This window comes from Urocitellus parryii, chromosome 6 (genome assembly GCF_045843805.1).
Source record: "Urocitellus parryii isolate mUroPar1 chromosome 6, mUroPar1.hap1, whole genome shotgun sequence".
Taxonomy (NCBI): domain Eukaryota; kingdom Metazoa; phylum Chordata; class Mammalia; order Rodentia; family Sciuridae; genus Urocitellus; species Urocitellus parryii.
The window spans coordinates 63,178,221-63,197,757 of NC_135536.1; the positions used below are offsets into that span (position 1 = coordinate 63,178,221).

At 50.1% G+C, this 19,537-nt stretch overlaps 1 protein-coding gene across 1 annotated transcript in view; it reads right to left on the reverse strand.

Annotated features, from left to right (window-relative positions):
• Positions 1-19,537, reverse strand: part of Galnt16 (polypeptide N-acetylgalactosaminyltransferase 16) — an 85,737-nt gene that overhangs the window by 11,538 nt on the left and 54,662 nt on the right. Inside the window, exons 4-13 of the mRNA XM_026385199.2 lie at positions 18,538-18,636; positions 17,584-17,651; positions 16,636-16,701; positions 14,240-14,361; positions 12,192-12,279; positions 10,396-10,480; positions 9,983-10,086; positions 4,696-4,822; positions 3,157-3,249; positions 1,625-1,708 (exon numbers count right to left, since the gene is read on the reverse strand). Of these exons, the coding sequence (XP_026240984.2) occupies positions 1,625-1,708; positions 3,157-3,249; positions 4,696-4,822; positions 9,983-10,086; positions 10,396-10,480; positions 12,192-12,279; positions 14,240-14,361; positions 16,636-16,701; positions 17,584-17,651; positions 18,538-18,636 (936 nt within the window). The remainder of the gene's footprint in view (positions 1-1,624; positions 1,709-3,156; positions 3,250-4,695; positions 4,823-9,982; positions 10,087-10,395; positions 10,481-12,191; positions 12,280-14,239; positions 14,362-16,635; positions 16,702-17,583; positions 17,652-18,537; positions 18,637-19,537) is intronic.

The following is a 19,537-nucleotide window of genomic DNA, read 5'->3' on the forward strand; positions in this document are numbered from 1 at the left end:
CCACCCAGGATCGGCTTCCTTGGGAGCCTTGGGGATGCCACTGTGGGCGGGGCTGAGGTGTGGAGAGGGAGGATGCTCCCAGTTCTCCCAGTCCCTCCCACAGGCTTCCCAGTCCTGCCCCTGGGGCTGGGGTCTGTGGGCTCCCTCCACATGTTGTACAAACCCTGACAGGATGTAAAGAAATGTGTCACAGAAGAGACACATTCCATGTGAATGAGCAGAGTCCCCTTAAAAGGAGTCACTTCAGGAAGTTGTTCACTTTTACATTTTTATAAATTAATGTTCTTCCCTACACAGCAATTATCCAGGGAGCTGGGATTATCCAAGCCACCAACTTTCCTTCAAAGGTGCTGCTGTGGCTCAAACTGCTGGAATTTCTTGGAAATTGTCTGAAGAGTCACTGTAGTCTTATTACTTTTGAGGCATGCTGTATTTGGGACCTGGGATTGTGTTATCTGGGTTAATCATCTAGCTTATTCCCTGGGTATGGCTATGGCCTAACTGTGCCTATTTTCTAGGCATCAACTGTACCCTCCAAGGACAAAGATTTGCCTCTTTCGAGGACACGCAGGCTCTGAGAGGTGGAGTGTTCCAGAGAGCCATGGCAGCATCCTTGGGAGAGAGCTGGCAGTAGAGGGACAAGCTGTGGAGGGAGGCTGTAACTTAGACATTATGGAGGCACACTGATCCTGCGATTTATTTAGTAAAAAATGGTTATCAAGCGCCTATGTTGTGACAAGCACTATTCTAGGTGCTGGAGGCAGAGCAGTGGCCCAAACAGATCCAAACCTCTTCCCTCCTGGAGTGTACAGCAAGCTGACAACAGAATTAACTGACCAGATATACCCTAGATGCCAATACGGGCTATGGAGGGAAATCCAGCAGAGAATGTGAGAGGGCAGGCTGCTGCCAGTTTACCGCATTCAGAGAAAATGTCCCGGAGAAGGGGACATTTGAGTCAAGAGCTGAAAAAGGTGAGAAAATGAGTCACTCAGATGGACCAAGACACTGAGAAGGATTTGGAAATAGGAAAAAGGGGGTCCCCAGCGGTCACAGCTGCAATCCTGTTGAGAGTGCACACAGGTTCCCAGGTGAGCACAACCCCAGGACATCACCATTCACATTTTGCTACCTCATACACTGGAAGAAACATTTGTCTACTTTTTTTCCCCCACAGTCTTGGTGATCAGATTCTTGGATGCATAATATTTGTTTAAATCAACGGGATTCACTGAGCCCAGCTCCGACTGAGAATTGTTTCTCCTTGTGCCACAGCAGCAGAGAAGCCTGCAGAGTGACTGTCAACAGCCTTCTGCTGTGGCTGTTGTTTCTTCAGGATAAATTCCCACAAGGAGGAGGATAGGGTCAAAGGTGCCAGGGTTTCTGCAGCCTTGACTGCATAATGCAGTGCTGGGGACAATATCCATTTTTAGATCGAAGATACAGTCTGTTAAAAATTCGGTTCCTGTCTATCACACCTAATAGATAACTCTTGGCAATGCCCTATCAGTTTCGCCAGGGTCTTGTCCCAAAGATAAACCCTGGCAGCCAGAAGGAGCCAGACCAGGTAGGGAGATCCCCCTGGGCAGCACAGGCCCATGTGCAAGGTGAGGGTTGCACTCACGTGAGCTCAGGGTAGACGTTCTCCAAGTACCAGCGGAAGGACTTGCAGTCCATTTTCTTCCTCTGCTCAATCCGAGTGGCCACACTGAGGGGAAGACAAGGAACCGGGCAAGGTCACTGTGTGGGGAGGAAGCCTGGGAAGGATGGCAGAGACCCCTTCCAGGTTCCCAGAGGTTGGTCCCCTCTTCCTGCCTATTAAGGCATCAAGGGCGAGAGCCATGGAAACCTGCCCAGTCCAGCCGTGGCCACTTGCCTCCTGTCATCCCCTGACCTGGAAGGCCTCCTGGGTCTCCCTCTTTCCTATCTCAAATCCTGCTTGGAGCTCACCTTTCTGGACAAGCCCAGCTCACAGGTGACCACACTTTGCCCCAGGGTTCTCACTCCTGAGACCCTCAGTTAGCACACCACAAACTGGTCCTTATTTTTGCAGAGACTTTGTGAACTAGAAGCTGTCCTCTCCTGCTTTTCAGTTGAGGAGAAACTATCTCAATGTCAAGAAGAGCAGACTTTCTACATCTTTCAGGAGTCAGAACCATCTGGGGGTCCCTGAAACACCTCAGTTCAGCTTCCTCACCTGCCTCAGTCACACCGACCACAATGGCCACCAGCTGAGGACCCTCAGTGCCACCTAGCCCAGCCTCAGTTTCTTCTACAGTAAACTGGGGACATGATGACTACTTGGGAGGTTTTTGTGATAAGAAAATGAATTTAAAGGGACATGAAGCCCAGGATCGTCCTCAGTAGATGATAGTTTCCCATTAAAAAATACATAGTGACATAACTCTTTTTAAATGATAGATATAAATAAATAGAGGGAAGATGATTCATCCATGATTGATCATTAACAATGTTTTCAAACTTCTCTGACCACAACCTTAAGGAGGAGATAAATATACATCTTACATCGTGATGTAGTGTACCCCGAGTACACCCACAGGCACACATGCAGGTGTGTGCACACACACAACAGAAATGAGTTTTATAAAACAATACTTACCCTTAATTGCAATCAACTCTGATTTTCTATTCTGGTCTCTACTAATCTAATCTGTGGTGCTTTTCTCTTTCTCTCTTTTTTAATGCTGGTCACGACTCCCTAAATTGATTTCACAACCCATCTGCATTTTGAAAATGCTTCACTCGACTGTAGTCATAACAGTCCACAACAGGAAAACAGACTGACAGATCACAATCTGACCGGGGGAGGAGGCAAACCTGAAACGCCTTCCACAGACAGCCCCTCCCTAAGAGGCCCCTCTTCCTGCATGCAGCTCAGCCCATGGATGGCACTGCCTTCACAGCAAGCCTTTTCTCACTGTCCCCAGCCCACCCCATGAGGCGCATGCTCTTCAAGGACCAGGGTCTTATCCCTGCATCGTGTACCCTCCCTGGGCCCAGAGGAGCCCAATCAGGGCCCGGTTGCCAGGGAGATCATGAGTGGCTCCCTGGCTGCACACCACTTCCTGTTGCAGGGGCCATGTTGACATGGGTGGAGGGGGACAAGTGGCAGGGAGGCTTGTTGGAGGGGCCCACCTGCCGAAGGCTTTCCCGATGGCCGAGGGCCGGGCCTCGTAGTAGTACTGCTTGTATTCATCCATCCACACCTCTGCTGTGCGCTTGGTGTTCCTAAAAGAGGAAAGAGCAAGTTCACCAGAGAGACAACAGGGGAGGGTTAGGATTAAGATGAGCTCTATATGATTTTTTTTTGTTGTTGTTAATTAAAAACATATTTGCTGGGCACAATAGCACACGCCTATAATTCCAGCAGCCTGGGAGACTGAGGCAGGAAGATCATGAGTTCAAAGCCAGCCTCAGTAAAAGTGAGGTACTTAGCAACTCAGTGAGACCCTGACTCTCAATAAATACAAAATAGGGCTGGGGATATGGCTCAGTGGTCCAGTGGCCCTGAGTTCAATCCCCAGTACCAAAAAAAAAAAAAAAAAAAACCAACAAAAAAACCCCCACATATTAAAGAAAAAAGTTGAGCTCTGTGAGTACAGTCTCGTTGGAGGACAATCTGTCCATATCCATCAGCTTTGACAAGGAAGACTGGGGTTAGTATGTGCTGACATGGAAGGACGTTATGACACAGTATTGGGTGGCAGAGAAGCCACTGAAGGATCACATGGCATACCCTATCCACACAGACACAAATTTAACTATGGTGGGTATGTCTGTCTATATACATAAATCGTATATGTGAAAATGTACTTAAAGGTGTGAAATGACAGACCAGCAATCTATTAACAGTAGTTAGTTCTTGTTAAGGGTCTGGAATGAGAGACTATATACTAGTAATGGTAGTTATTTCCGAATAGACAATCAGGATGCATGGAGAAAGAATGGGTAAAGAGGATATTTGCTTTTTTCTCTGTAATAACATAAAAAATAAATATATAATATCAATGTACATAGTATGCATATTGGTACTGCTTGAGTTTTTACAGTAAACATGCATGACTTTTATGATTATAAAAAATAAAAATAAAAATGGGGTAGGAGAAGCAAACAAAACTCTAGATCACTCATTTTGCTAGACTTGGGTAGTTGCTCCTCTAAGCCCTGCATAAATAAGCATGGCTGAAGAAGGTGGAGACTCATCGTTAGGAGGAGGGGATGCTCATGACTTCCCCACCATCCCCTGGCCACCCCTATCAGGACACTGGGTCTTGGGGTGGGCTTCTAGGACTTTGCCCCCTCTCCTAAGACCAAGTGCACCCCGTGGCTGGGGACAGGGAAGGACAGATGCTTGACTGAGTTATGATCTGGGATACTGGGATCCAGAACCAAGTGAACCTAGGGTTCAGTGAATGGAGGGCAGCAGTTATTTGGTCATTTGGCCAGTTTTCCAAGACTGTCATGGACAAAAGGAGTCAAAACCAGAGAAAACTGGTGGTAACACTCCCAACTTCATCATGGAATCCCAGAATGTCAGACCTGGGAAGGGCAAATAGGAAAACTGAGGGCAGAGAGGGAGGGAGGCAGACCAAAGCCACCTGGTGAGTAACCATGGGGTGGGTCTGGAGCTGTGGTGTCCTGCTGGTACTCCAGGGCTCTTTCCGCTTCACCTACCTGATGTAGGTGAGGGCATTGCCCTCAGGGAAGTTGTAGGGGTGCCGCTTCCTGAAGACGTGGCCCACTCGGCTGCAGGGGACGATCTCCAAACTCCCACCGCACATCCACACCCTGAAGGAGAGCTCTGTAGGAGACGGCAGCCATGAGGAGGCAAGACGAGACCCACTGGGTGAGGGTGAGAGGGGCTGGCTGTCTCATTGTCTTGCTGGCTTTTGGGGCGTGAGGATGGAACCCAGGGCCTGGTGCACACTAGGCAAGCGCTCTCCCACAGAGCCGCACCCCAGCCCTCCTTCTCTTTGTTGTATCCCTGGAGGTACCTGCTGGGGTTGAGCTCATGGGCCTGATTAAAGGGTGTCCCTTTCCTTGCACATGCTTACCCATGCATGTACACAAATGCCCTATGGCTGAGCCCTGGGGAGCAGTGGGAACGGTTTTAAAGGGACACCAAGACCATGAGTGGAGGGGAAACTGCACCAAACATTTCTTGCCTGGATCCAGAGGCCCTGGCCATGCACAAGCTGAGGAAGAACTCATCTGCTTATTGGCCAGCTCTGGGCACCTGTGAGCCCAGAAAGCCAACCGCCAGCCAAACCGAAGGCTGCTCCTTGGCATTTCTCTGGTTGGTGCCAGTCCTGCCTCCAGCTCCAGATGGTCCTGTATCCAGGCCCTCGTGAGACTCACTTCCTTCTGAGGGTGGTGGTGAAGCCCAAAGAGCTTTGCAGAAAACTTTGCAACATCAGGAGATACAAGAAGTTGCCACTGTGCTTTCCATAAGGGATGTCACGGTCTGGCCTCTTTGTTCTCCACTTGCCAATCCCCTTTTATAGCAAGGACCCTCCTGGGCAGCTCACTGAGCCTCTCAATCTGTTCTTTCTTTTTCATTTTATTTATTTATTTATTTTAGTCATAGATGGACACAATGCCTTTATTTTTATACATTTATTTATTTATTTACTATATTTATTTATATGTGGTGCTGAGGATCGAACCCAGTGCCTCACACGTGCTAGGCAAGTGCTCTACCACTGAGCCACAAGCCCCGCCCCTCTCAATCTCATTAATTCCTCCTTCCCTTCATGTTAACCCTAGAGTGAGACAGCATGTGGCACTAAAACACCTTTTTCCTGCCCCAGAAAGTCCATAATTAAATAAAAAATAAAAAGGCTGGTCCTCTCAGGAGTTCTAGCCTTGATCCCTCTTCCCACTCCCCAGTTGGCCCTAAGGACTCTTGTGGTCCCTGGGTGGAGGCTGTCACCTGGCACACCTGGATGGGGGCCCTCCCCGTGATGAGCAGAGTGGAAATGGAGGAAGCAGCACTAACGCCCCCTTCTGTCCAGACTGTGCGCATCAGGCAGCGCTCAGATGTGGCCTGGGGCCAGGATGGCCATTTGGCTTACCTGGATCCATACAAGGTGGGTCATGTTAATGGGCTTCCCTAGAAACTGAGGTTATAGAACTAGGGACAGAACTGGGGGACAGAGGACCTATACTCTGGTTCCATTTCTGCCAGACCAACTTTGTTATATAGTTAAGTTACTTCATCCTGCTCAGCCCATGCCACCCAAACTATTGTTAATTACTGCTACTATTATCAACAGTGGCAATGACGAGAGAAGTAACCACCTTCCGTTTACTGGGAGCATTTACCATGTACCATGCTCTCGACATTCAAAATCTAATTCTTACTGCAGTCATGTAAAGTCAGATTATTATCATTCATACCATTTTGGGGTGATTTTTTATTTGTTTGTTTTTTTAATAATTATTTTTAGTTGTCGACGGACCTTTTTTATTTATTTGTTTATATGCAGGGCTGAGAACTGAACCCAGTGCCTCACACATGCTAGGCACGCACTCCACCACTGAGCCACCACCCCAGCCTTATCCGTTTGTTTTTGAGTTGGGGTCTTTCTATGTTGCCCAGGCGGGTCTTGAACTCCTGAGCTCAAGCCATCCTCCCATTTCAACAGCCTGAGTATCTGGGACTACAGGTATTGATCGCTGCACCCAGCTATGCGTTATTTTGTTTTGTTTTGAGATAGAGTCTCACTTAGTTGCCAAGGCCTCCCTAGTAGCTGGGATTACAGGTGTGGGCCACCACAATTGACTTAACTATATGTTTTTAAAATAAGGACCGTGAAGGTCAACGATGTTAAATGACCTCTCCAAAGTCATCCAACTACTCACTTACAGAATTGCAACACAAAATTCACACTTTTAGGATCAGATTCTTTAGTTCATTAGGCAACTTTTTATTAAAAACCTATCATATGTCATATTCTAGATTCCTTTATCTCTAGTAGGGGGAGACAGAAATTCAGTAAAATAAGTGAACAAGAAAGTGCATAGAACATGTAGCATATCAGATGGTGGCCACGGGGAAGAGTTAAGCGGAGCAGGGGCTAAGGAAGGGTAGTGGGTTGGGGGGCTATATTTTTAATTAGGTGGATCAGGGAACTTCTCACTGAAAGGGGGACATCTGTGACAAGACCCAAAACAGGAGAGCAAGTGATTCATGTGACTTTATTGGAAATATCAGGGGTCCTGGGCACCCCAGGAGCCAAATAAACACTAGGTTTGACATTAAAAGACAGATGGGCTTGTTTTCCCTCAACTGTTAGGGAAAGAACTTTCTAGGCAGAGGGACAAGCAAGGGGTATACCCAGAGGTAAGAGCTGTGAGTTGCAGGGCAGCCGTGCAGAGTAGGAGACCTGGAGAAGTGGGAGATGAGGTGGATGGAGCTCATGGGGTGTGGTTTAGGGGAAAGGCTGATGGTGCAGGGCCTGGTCTCCACAGTGCTTTAAGTGACATGGAGCCCTTGCAGGGTTTGAGAAGAGGAGGAACACAATCCAGCTATTGTTAAAAGGATTCCTGGGCTGGGCAGGTGGTGCATGCCTGCAATCCCAGCGGCTCAGGAGGCTGAGGCAGGAGGGTCAGAAGTTCAAAGCCAGCCTCAGCAAAAGCGAGGCCCTAAACAACTCAGAGAGACCCTGTCTCTAAATAAAATACAAAACAGGGCTGGGGCCAAGTGCCCCTGAGTTCAATCCCTGGTACCCCCCCCAAAAAATTAATAAAATAAACGATTCCTGAGTCTAGAGATATGACTCAATGTAGAAGGCTTGCCTAGCATGCACAAGTTCCTGGGGTCAATCCTTAGTACCACCAATAATGATAATAATTATAATAAGTAATCAAATAAAAATAAAATTATCCCTAAGAAGAATCCCAAAGATTTCACATTTGCCATCCCCACTCAAGGTGGCCTCTGGACTCCTGAGTTTGAATGTCCCAGGGGACACAGGAACACGTCTTAGTTTGGGCATCTTCCTTCCTTCAACAGAGGAATGAAATGAAAGGCTCCAACCCACCAGAGACACGAGTCTCACGCCTCAAAACAAGTCCCACAGCCGACTGGCTGGGCACTGCAGCTCACCTAGACATTTCTTTGAATGCACAGACGTTTCTCTGAATTTCTTGTAAGAAACAAACCCTCGGCAGAACCACTCAGCAGTGTTCCTTTCAAATTCCCCAAACTCAGGAGCCCTCGCCTCAGGCAGAGTTGGCTATTTGATCATTCACTTGTCTCTGTCAGTCCCCCGTGAAAGAAAGAAAGGACGGAAGGAAGAAAGAATGGGAGGGAGACAGACAGGCAGGCCGGCCTCCGGATGCAAGAGAGGCTGTTTCTTTTCCAGTTTTCTGAGTCTTTTTGCAAAACTGGCTTTGCCCACACTGCCTTCAGGCCGAGTCCCAGGACACAGAGGAGGTCACTGGGGCTCAGAACACATGAAAGGGGGTCAGGATGGAAGAGTCACTACACCCCAGCTGTCAGAATTTACTCTTCCAAATGTCTGCCTGGCAGCGTTTTCCAGTAGTAAGTTACAAAGTGGAGAAAACCGACAACCATCTCCACCAGGGTGGTTTGAGCAGGACTGCTTACAGCCCACCGTTCCTGGGTTTCTCGGGCAGGGAGAAGAGCCCTGCTCCTAACCTCTCGGAGACACTTTGACTTTGATAGCATTTCCCTGACACAGTGGCTCTGCTAGGAGAGCTGCATACACCTGTCAGACATGCCATTTCCTGATTGAGACACAGTGCCACCTGTTTCCCCACCTGTCAGATGGGTGGGACACCTCCCGTCCTTCTCGTTGGTCCAGAAACCCGGTCAGGATGAAAAAGGAGACAGTAGGAAAGGACCGTGAGGGTAGGAATGGCCTTGCTTCTGGAGACCTGCCAGGTGGCTCTGCCCTTCTCCACCCTGTGTGGGCTGCCCCGATGGGCTTCCTTTAGGATGGCAGAGGGGTGAGGAGGGATTATCCCACGCCCTCCCCCGGGCACCACCCCTCTCCATCTTTCCTACCTATCCATGGTTACAGCTCTCTGCAGTTGTGGCACCACCCAGAACTACACTGACCCAGTCCATGTAACGTGGCCGCACTGTAAATAGGTCCTTTCCTAAAAAACCGTGTAGGGCGCCATCTGGACCCTGCCTGGATTTACTCAATCTGACTTCCATTTAATTGCACTCTGGGGGAGAGGGCCCTTTCCTTCCCATTTTGCAAACAAAGAAACTGAGGTTCAAAAAGTTGACTAACTAACTAACCCAGGACACGCAGCCCACACAGGCTGGAGCTGGAGTCTGGGCTCCGACAGGTGACAGGTGACCACTCTGGGGTGCTCTGCAGCCCCAACACCCAGCTGAGAAGCCAGCGTTGAGGGGGCAGCAGATCCTGCTCCCTACTGTCTCCTTCCCTGCTGCTTCTGGGAGGACTAGGCAGCTTCCTGATCCTTCTGGGTCTTAAGGGTTCCTACCCAAGAATACATAGCATTATGCCTCCAGCACTGTGGCCTGCATTTCAATTCCTCCTCAGTTTATTATCATTGCAATCTCTGCAGGGCAGGAGGCTTGGGGGCACTTTCCCTGGCCTAGGGTCAAAGAGCAGGTGGGAGGGCCATCATCACATGTAACCACCCATGGGCTGTACACCCCCCAAGCCCTTCTGGTAGGGAAGCAGCTGTGGTCTGTGTTCAGTCACTATGTCCCTCCACACACACCTAACCCTGTGGCCGCAGGCTCTCCCTGAATACCTAAATCTCTTGAATAGCTGTGGATAAATTGCTTTACCTCTCTCTGCCTCCGTTTTTTGATTCGTAAAATGGAGATCATGGTACTTTCCCCAGATCCTTGTGAGAATTAAATTACTTAATATGGGTCAAGTCCTTAGGATGTGCTTGTCAGGGTTATTAATATTGCTGTTGTGTTTATTGTTATTATTTTTCAACTTACCGAAATTCTCTCCCCCCCAGATGTCCATTTGGGCATCATATTTTCCCAAGTGGTTAAACCAAGACTTGTCAATCACAAAGATTCCTCCAGCTATGACAGGTGTCCTGGGGGAAAAGAGAGAGAAGAGGCAATGTGTGAGCTGCAGAAGCCAGGAGCCCTTTAAAGAGCCCCAGGACCCAAGGCCACTTGATCCAAGTCCCTGCCTGCAGAGTCACTGTGGCAGGATGTCTGACTGGCTCTCTGGCCCCTCCTCTCAGTCTCTGCAGGGCTCAAGCACCCAGAAGAGAGCTGGCACTGAGACTGTGCACCCTCAGGAGCCCTGGTGACCGGTCGGTTCTCCCAAGTACCTCCCAGTTCCCAGACCCCTGGCCCAGGGAGAAAGGGGACTCCTCAGAGTTCATGGCAGCCCTGACCTTATGGGTCTGGTGGGGTCTGTCCGGGTCATCTTCTGCTCCAGAGGGATCTGCTCCCACTTGAAATGCAGGCTCCAGTCGAATCCTAAGGGACAGAGCAGGGTGAGGACGGGCTTAGGGCAGAGCTAACCTGCTTATCCCCTCACTCTGCCACCCCTCAGAGTCTCCCTTGATCAGAGCCCAATGGTAGAGGCCCTTCATGCAGTCCCTCCCTCATTCAGAAGGTGACAAGCCCTGCCTTCCTGGGGTTTACAATCTGCTGACCAGACACCCACCCCAAAGGTAAATAGATAAGGGTTCTGTACACCAGTCGGGGTGAAAAGTACTTTAAAAAGAAAATAAAGGCCAAGCACCATGGAGCAAGCCTCTGATCCCAGCGACTCATGAGGCTGAGGCAGGATCACAAGTTCAAGTCCAGCCTCAGCAATGTAGTGAGACCCTATTTCAGACTTTTTAAAAAAAATAAATCAAAAGGGCTGGGGATATGGATCAGTGGTAAAGCATAAAGCACCCCTAGGTTCAATGCCCAGTACCTCAACCCCCCAAACAAAGGTAGCCAGCAAAGGTTCTCTGAAGAGGCACGTTTTGAATAGGGACCTGAATGAAGGGTGGATCCATGAAGATATCCTGGAAGAGGGAATTCCAGCCAGGGCAGCAGCAAGAGCCAGGGCACTGGGGTGATTTTCCAAAGGGGAGATGTCTGGCCCCTCAGAACCCCACCAGCCCTAAGATCTAGCTAATGGTTAAGTCCATTATTTGGAGTACTGGCCCCACAGAGGAAATCCACTATGGCCCCCAGCTCTTCTCTAGACCAGTGGTGGTCAGGAACTTTCTGCAGTGGTAGACTTGTTTTATATCAGCATGAATGTGGTAGCTGGGACCTCATGTGGCTGTTGAGCACTTGAAATGTGACTGCTACAACTGATAAACTGAATCATCAGTTTAAGTCTTAGTTTATTTTAATTAATTTAAACTTTAACAGCTAAATGGGGCTATTATCTATTATACAGGACAGCACAGTGCCAGTCTAGACCAGAGTGTTCCAAAAGAAATATACTGCAAGCCACAAACCTAAGCCACAGACATAATTTAAAATGTTCTAGGAACCATATAAAAACATAAGAACATATGAAGTTAATTTGAATAAAATAGTCATAATGCAATAAATCCAAACTAATATCATTGCAACCTATAAAAAAATACTAATGACATATTTTACATTCTTTCATACTATGTCTTGGAAATTTCAACTGCTGCAGTCTGTTTTTTTTTTTTTTTCTTTTTTTGCTTATAGCACATCTCAGTTCCAACTCATCAGTTTTCAAAATGAGCCACTTTTCAAGAGCTCAATAGCCAAATGTGGCCGACAGCCACCGTATCACACAGCCAGGCCTTGGCCACCTCTGGGGTGTACATATCAGGAATTCACACAAGGCTTAGAGCTCCCCCTCCCTTACCCTAGAGACAGCTGTCCCATAGTGGCCTTCTGCCAGGACCTGTGGCCATGGTCTCTGGGCTGGCAGCATTTGGAAAGGATGTGCCAGTGCTTGGGGAGGGGAGATGAGTGACTAGCCCGGCTCTGTCACTGATTGTTCCAGAAACTTGCAACTGCCAGCTCAGGCCCTTTGCCCTTGTACCCAGGGCTCCATCCAAACCCTCTTGATTTTATCTTTGCAAGGAAGGGTTGGGGTGGTGCAAGACTCTGGCATGGCTGGGAAGAGCTCCAACCCAGGGCTCTTCTTCCTTCACCTGCCTCTTTTCAGACCTCAAGCCCCTTCCCTGGGAGCAGGACCTACCTCCACGAAGATCAGCAGATGCTGCCAGGTAGGCAAAATTATCCAGACTGATGACATCAATGATGGGACTCACTACACGGGTGTGGTCCTAGGAAGGGGGTGTGAGATGGTGTGAGACCCTCTGCAAAAAGGGGAAAAAAAAAAAGGCCCAGGCCCTGCTCTGGGAAGAAAATCTCTTTGGACGTGGGGTAGTCAGCCCAGGCCCATCCCAGAACCCTGACAGGCTCCTAGGAGCTGTGTGCATCTCCACACCAGGCTCCTAGAAGGTCCCTCCTGGGTCCCTAGGGCACAATGCTCCCTGGCCTCTTCCTGTCCCATCATTTCAAGGCTGCTGGGATCTCGCCTCCCTGACTGCTACCAGCTGAAGGATTTCTTCCTCTTTTAAGCTGCTCTCACCATCAGTGTGAGACAGTGTCCCAACTCCTGGGACAGTGACTCAGGTGCTGTGTGAGCTGGCCCTCCTGTTACTGGTTGAGCAGGACTTTTGTTTACTGCCACTTACCCCGGGACATGTTCGGGTGAGTCTTCCCAGCTGGACCACCAGCAACTTGAGGGCAGGAGTCCTAGGATCCCCAGGTAAGTGGGGACAGGTGCCACTTCTCTCAGGCCACATCCACTACAAGGCTGGCCACTCCCTGCATCCCACCCCCCAGAACCCAAAACACCCGTGAGTACTGTGGGCTTTGCTGTTTTGTGGGAGAGGTGGATGACGTGATAAACCTCAGGCAAAGCTCTCAACACTTTCTCTTAAACCACATTCAAAATTTAGTCTCACTTTATAGCCCCCTTTGTGTCTTGCTCTCCAGGGGGGCCACAAAGCAGTGCCTCTTTTTCCCCCTCTTCTCTTCACCTACTCTGCTTTCACCCTCAAATCGCTCTTGTCCCTAACTTGTGCTCCAGCCCCACGCCTCAGTTCCCACACCCTCAGGATAATGAAAACCTAGGGAGGGGGCTTTTCAGGGGGGATGGTCCCATGGCCTGTCTGTGCTCAGGGGTGAAAAGTGCTGTAAAAAGAAAATAAAGACCAGGCTCTGTGGAGCATGCCTGTCATCCCAGCGACTCAGGAGGCTGAGACAGGAGGATTGCAAGTTCAAGATCAGCCTCAGCAAATTAGTGAGACCCTGTTTCAACATTTAAAAACTAAATCAGCCTCACTGCTTCCTACTCATAGACATCTCTGTGCAGAGACAGAATTCACATGCTATAATCTCACAGCTTGAAAGCGTCCAGTTCAGTGGTCTTTAGTATGTCCAACCATCACCACTGGCTAGTTCCAGCATATTTCATCACCCCAGTAGGAAATGTTAATCTACTTTTTATTTCTATGAATGTGCTTATTCCGGACACTTCCTATAAATGGAACATATAATATATGGGCTCTTGTGACGAGCTTTCACTTCACACAAGGTTTTCAAAGTTCATTCGTGTTGTACCACACAGATGCACTTCATGTGTCTTTCTGGCTGGATGATATTCTATCACAGACACACCACATTTTATGTATCTAGTCATCAGATGATAGGGTTCCCTATCTTTTGGGCATTCTGAATACTGCCGCTCTGAACACTTGTGTGTAAGTTTTTATGTGGATGTAGTTTTTGTTTCCATGTGGAACTGCTAGGAATTCTATTTAAATTTGGGGGGAACTGCCGGACTGTTTTCCAAAGTGGCTGCACTATTATACCTTCCTGCCAACAATATCTGAGGGCTCCTGTTTATCCATGTCCTTGCCTGTACTTGCTAGTGTCCCTCTTTTTGATTATAGCCATCCTAGTGGCTATGAAGTGAGATCTCGTTATGGCTTAGACTTGTATTTCCTGAATGACTAATAAAGTCGAACATCTTTTCATGGGCTCATTGTGTATCTTCCTTGAAGAAATGTCTATTCAAATCCTTTGCCCATTTTTTAAAAATTGGGCTATTTGTCCTCTTCTAGTTGAGTTGTAACTGCCTTATCCTTCTTCGCCATCTGTCCAAATCCTCCCACTCTGGAGAACAGCAAGCACATAGAAGGAGCCCCCACCCTCCCCTCCAAACACACAGCTCACCTCCTTCACCCGCTGCAGCATGGGCTGCAGCCACTCCGTGTTCACTTCGCAGTGGCTATCCAGAAAGGTGAGGATGGCAGCTGCGGCCACATCTGCCCCTCGAACTCGGGATCGGATCAGCCCTGCAAAGGGAGAGGGCAGCAGCACTTGACACCAGAACTGAGCCAAGGTGCTGCCCAGGGCCCTCAGCCCCTATGGGCACAGGCTCTCTGAGGTATTGTCAGTGGCCTTCCTTCTGCACATCTGTTTGCTTCCTCCTTACCCTTTCTTCCTCTCTTCCATCCATCACCTGTCATTGTTCAAGGTCACTCCCTGAGCACCCTCCATACACCAGACAGTGCCGTTACGTTAGAGTGTAGTGAGTGGAAAATACAATAAAGTATGGGTTGAGACCGAGGCGGAACCAGAGCACAAAGCCCCTTCCACCTGGGGACATCTGGGCAGGCCTCTCCAGGCACACCACCAAGTGTGACATGGAGAGAATCTTCTAGATTATAACAGGCTTGAGTTTGTGTGCCAACCCCTTCACTCACTTTGAGCATGTTATTTAGCCTCTCTGAGTCTCAGAAAGATACACTGAGCCCTGCCTGTCAGGAGGAACCAAGATGACAAGGGGAGAGCCCAGCGCCTGGGGGACCTACGCATGTTAGGTTGCGCTGTTCCATCCCCATCCCATGACAGTCTCACCAATGGCTCACTGATGGCAAAGAATGACCTTGCTTCTGGCAGTTTCCTGCTCAGGCCTGAGGACCTATCTGGTCAGGAGAGAGGAAGTCCAGTTGGTCCTGCCCTGGACAGAGTAGCCATCCATGTCCTGTGAGCTGTGAGAAAGAAGGGCCTCACTCTAAGACCTCTGAATACAATCACTTTTTGGAGAGATGTCCCTGGCCACACCTCTCTCCAGCTCTCAGCCTGTATCTATCAAACCAGCCATCCATCTTTCCAAAAGCCTATTAGTAGGCTAAGGCAAGAGAAATGCAAGTTCATGTTTGAGGTCAGCTTCAGCAACTAAGCAAAACAAAATAAAAAGGGCCGGGGATGTAGCTCAGAGGAGAACCCTCTTGGGTTCAATCCCCACAACTGGAAAAAAATAATCTGCAGCCTCCACAGGCTGATGGCCCCTACAATGCAGTGGTTTGGGAAACATTTCTCTTTGGTTACTTCTATGACAGTTGAAGTCCTCCCTCATCAATATCCCCATGGCCCCTTGGCCTGACGGGTCTTAAGTCGCCCATCCCATTCCTCTCTCACTCTCAAATCATCAGTGGCTCCCAACAATAGACTCCTTCCCTTCCCAACTCTAAATGCCCTCTTACGGCTTCCAAGGCTTTTTTTGTTGTTACCAGGTATTAAACCCAGGGGTGCTTAACCACTGAGCCACATCCCCAGCCCTTTTAAAAAATATATTTTATTTAGAGACAGGGTCTCGCTGGGTTGCTTAGGGCCTTACTAAGTTGCCGAGGCTGGCTTGAACTCACAATCCTCTTGCCTCAGTCTCCGGAGCCACAGGGATTACAGGCGTAGGCCACGATGCCTGGCCCAACATTTTTGACATCAAAATTCACTGTCCTTTCCTGACTATGGACCAGGACTGGATTCTCACAGGAAGGAAGTGGAAGCAGAGGGAGAGGACAAGAAGCTGGCCTTTGGGTGGACGCCTGGATCCTCCATTCATCACCCTGGGCAAATTACAGATCCACCTGAAACCTCAGCTTCCCTGTCTAAAACATGGGGACAACGGGGCATTATGAGGATAGGATGTGACAGCGTAGGCTCCGTGAATGCCTGGCATGGGTGAGCACCACACACGTATGCATCCTGCACCTGCACCACCTCCAAGCCAGGCATGCCCTCCTCTGCTCTCTTCCTGGGTCTCACAGGCCCAACACTCTCCTCAGGCCACCCCTGCACAGAAGCCTCTTGCTTTCCCACCTCCACATTATCCGACTATAACCAGCCTGTGTGGTGGTGATTTCTGACTCTTGGCCACACACTAACCCCTCGAAGGGCCTGGACCATGCTTGTTGTACTTCTCATGTGTCCCCTGAGGGCTGAGCACGATGCTATGCTGTCACTGGTGTTCCCAAACACCTCTGGATTCAAGGTGAGTTCACAGCTACTTTATCCTCCCTTCAGTTTTCTCAAAGGCCCTTCCATTCCATCCTGACAGCCTCCTTCCAAGGCAGAAAGAGCGCCATCACTGCCTTGCTTCTCAGAAGGAACAATGGAAGCATCCAGAAGGACGGCAAGGTGCCTAGGTTGTGCTGTGACAGGGCTGACTGGCGACAGAAGGAGGGTCCTCTGCAGACCCTGGTCCCAGCTATCAGGAAGGGAGCAGGACCACATTGGCTCAGATGACATGGTACCCAGAGGGCACCTGAGGTCCAAGCACTCACCTTCCCGCCGGTCGTTTCGCAGGCACTTGACCTTGGGGATCCTGGTCAGGAGCACGCAATCTTCAGCTGAGGTGGAGGGAAGGAAGGCAGGTTCATTCAGATATGGGCATCAGACCACAGTGGTTAGGCTGCACCGGGGGCCGTCCCATTCCAGGTTGGGGAAAGGGGTGGGATGGGGAAGGATGGAGGGCCATGGTCATCACTACTGGTCAAAGGACTGTCCTGTCCCCAGTCCCAGACAGGAATGCCTGAACCTATGACATCAGTTGAACCCCACCCAGGGAGTGCCGGAGAGCACCAGCAATGGGCAATGGCCCAGCTCTCAAATCTACTCTTTTTTGCAGTACTGGGATTTGAACCCAGGAGGTTTTGTGGTTGTTGTTGTTGTTTTTATCACTGATCTACATCTCTTTTTTTTTTTTTTTTTTTTTTTTTGGTGCTTGGGGATTTGAACGCAGGGCTTCATGCATGCCAGGCAAGCACTTTACCGCTGAACCACATCCCCAGCCCAGCCTTTTCATTTTAAAGCAGGGTCTTTCTAATTTGCAGAGCCTGTCCTAGAACTTACAATCCTCCTGCCTCAGCCTCCTGAGTGACTGGGATTACAGTTGTGTGCCACCATGCCTGTCCTTGGCCCAATTCTCATAGACCTAGAAAGAAGGGGCACTCTTCTGCATGCTGGCAGTTAGAATTATGAAGAATGCTGTTTATATTGTTTCCATTGTTTGAAACATGTCCTGTCACTGGGGTCCCATCCAAAGCAGCAACACTTTCCCCCTCTTTTGGCACCAGGGCTGGAAGGGCTCCTAGAAAGACCAAGGATCTCAGGTATTGGCAAAGAGGTCAGTGTGCCAGGCCAGGCCAAGCCTAAGAGAGCTTGCCTGGGCATCCTGGGGGAACGGGCCGGGTGGGGTGTGGATCGGTGCAGACAGGAAGGTGTATACTCACGGTCTGAACTGAAGTCATCCACTAAGATGATCTCCTGGATCAAGTTGGCAGGAGTTCGGTTCAGGACACTGGAGCAGCAATGGGGACAGAGACAGAGTCTGGATTTGGGGCGACCTCCTATTTATACCTCCCTGGACATGGGATTCTCCTACCACCCAGCTCTAGGACCAGCACATTGGTCATGGTCAACTGCTTGCTAACTCTCTGGGCTCCTGGAAGAGCTCTCTGAGCTTTTCTAAGGACCTGGTTGGCACTGTTGCCTGGGCCCTCAGGGGACTGCATTCATGGGGTCGTCAGGGCAGGAGCTACTTGAGCTGCCTGAGGCTCACCAAGCCACCCTGGGAGCCCAGCTGGATGGAGCTGCCTGTTTGGAAGGCTGGCGAGACTCCTGCTGGCTCCAAGGTCATTCTCAAGGAGCTCCTGCCCCCTGCCCTTCCTCTGTCCCTCTTCTGCCCCCCTTGTCTGGGAAGGGACACCCAAGTTTCTTTAATCCATGGAATACCACTGAGCACTCCTTTCTGAATCCCATTCTTGTCTAAGTTCATTGAGGAAATGGGTCAAGAGTGGATTGAACTTGACGGTAAGACCAGGATTAGGAGGACAGAGGGACACCTTTCTCTGATTCACCAACAGGGACCTATGGGGTTTGCCCCCCCATCACCTCTGGAGGCCTCTGTTCATCCCTGCCTCCCTCTGCTCCCACCCCCTGCATTTCTGCCCTCACCCTGGACACCTGACCTTGTCTTCAACTCCTTGTAGACTCCCGGGATCTCTCTGACCCCCGTACACACTAGCCCCAGCTTCCTGGAAGGACAGGATTCATCCTCCCAGTGCTCACTGGCTTTCACATGGTCTGATCTCAATCTCAACGTCCTGCCCGGCCAGAGGCACTGCAGACCCCCGAGACTTTGGGGGAATGGCACCAATGAAATGCAGGTGGGTGGCTGGCCTTACCTCTTCACCGTGCGCAGGAGTGTGGAGCGGGCCTCATTGTGAAAGGTGATGATGATGCTGGTGGCTGGCAGGTCCAAGGAGTAGGACACCGATGGGCAACTGAAAATGGAGCAGGGAGGAGAGGCCAGCCATGGGGATATCCTCAGAGAGCCTCCATGTTTCTCTTTGTCCACTCTGTGCCCCTTACAATACTTCTGTGAGGCAGGGAAGGCAAGCTGGAAGCCAGGACACAGGCTCCCTGCCTCTCCGGACCATGCTCTAGCCCACACTGGCTTGGCCCCAAGATGCCACCTAGCCTGGGGTCTTAGGAGGGAAGCAGCAAGTTGGGGGCATCTCCAGGCCTGGGAGCTCCTAACCAAGCCCTAGAGAACCCAGAGCCACACCCTCTGCCTGTTGGGAGGGCTCCCTGCTGTTCAGCCCCCCCCCCCCCACACACACACACACACACACACTAGGCCCCAGGGCACTGCCTGGAGTCAAACAAAAAAACTGTCCCTGCAGATGGGGCAGTCTGGTGACACAACATAGGGATACAAGATAAAATGGAAAACCACCTCCCTTTTGTCTTCTGGTCCCCTGCGGCTTCTTCCTTCCCTTCTAGCACCTCAGGACATGTGGGAGGATCTGGGGAGGAATCACTCCCACCTGCCTAATGAGCATCCCTGTTCTGCCTGCGCACAGCACTGTGGGAGACACCAGGCAGGGGGCAGGCACCAGTGGCTCCAGGGGAAACCAGCCTCAGAGAGGACAAGAGCATCTCCGGCCACCCTGCTTCTACCCCACTCTGCCATCCACAGACACACATTTTTGGACCACTGGCTCCCCGTCCTCAGGAAGGGGAGTTAGAAATCACCCTTCCTGCCAGCCTTCCCCCCCTGGTGTTTATGCAGGCTCCTGGGCAGGCGGGAAGGCGACTGCCACCGCGGGTTTTCATAAGCCATCTTTATTACAATCGCTGTCTGACTATTCCAGCAGTGACTATTTTTTCATTATAGAATTC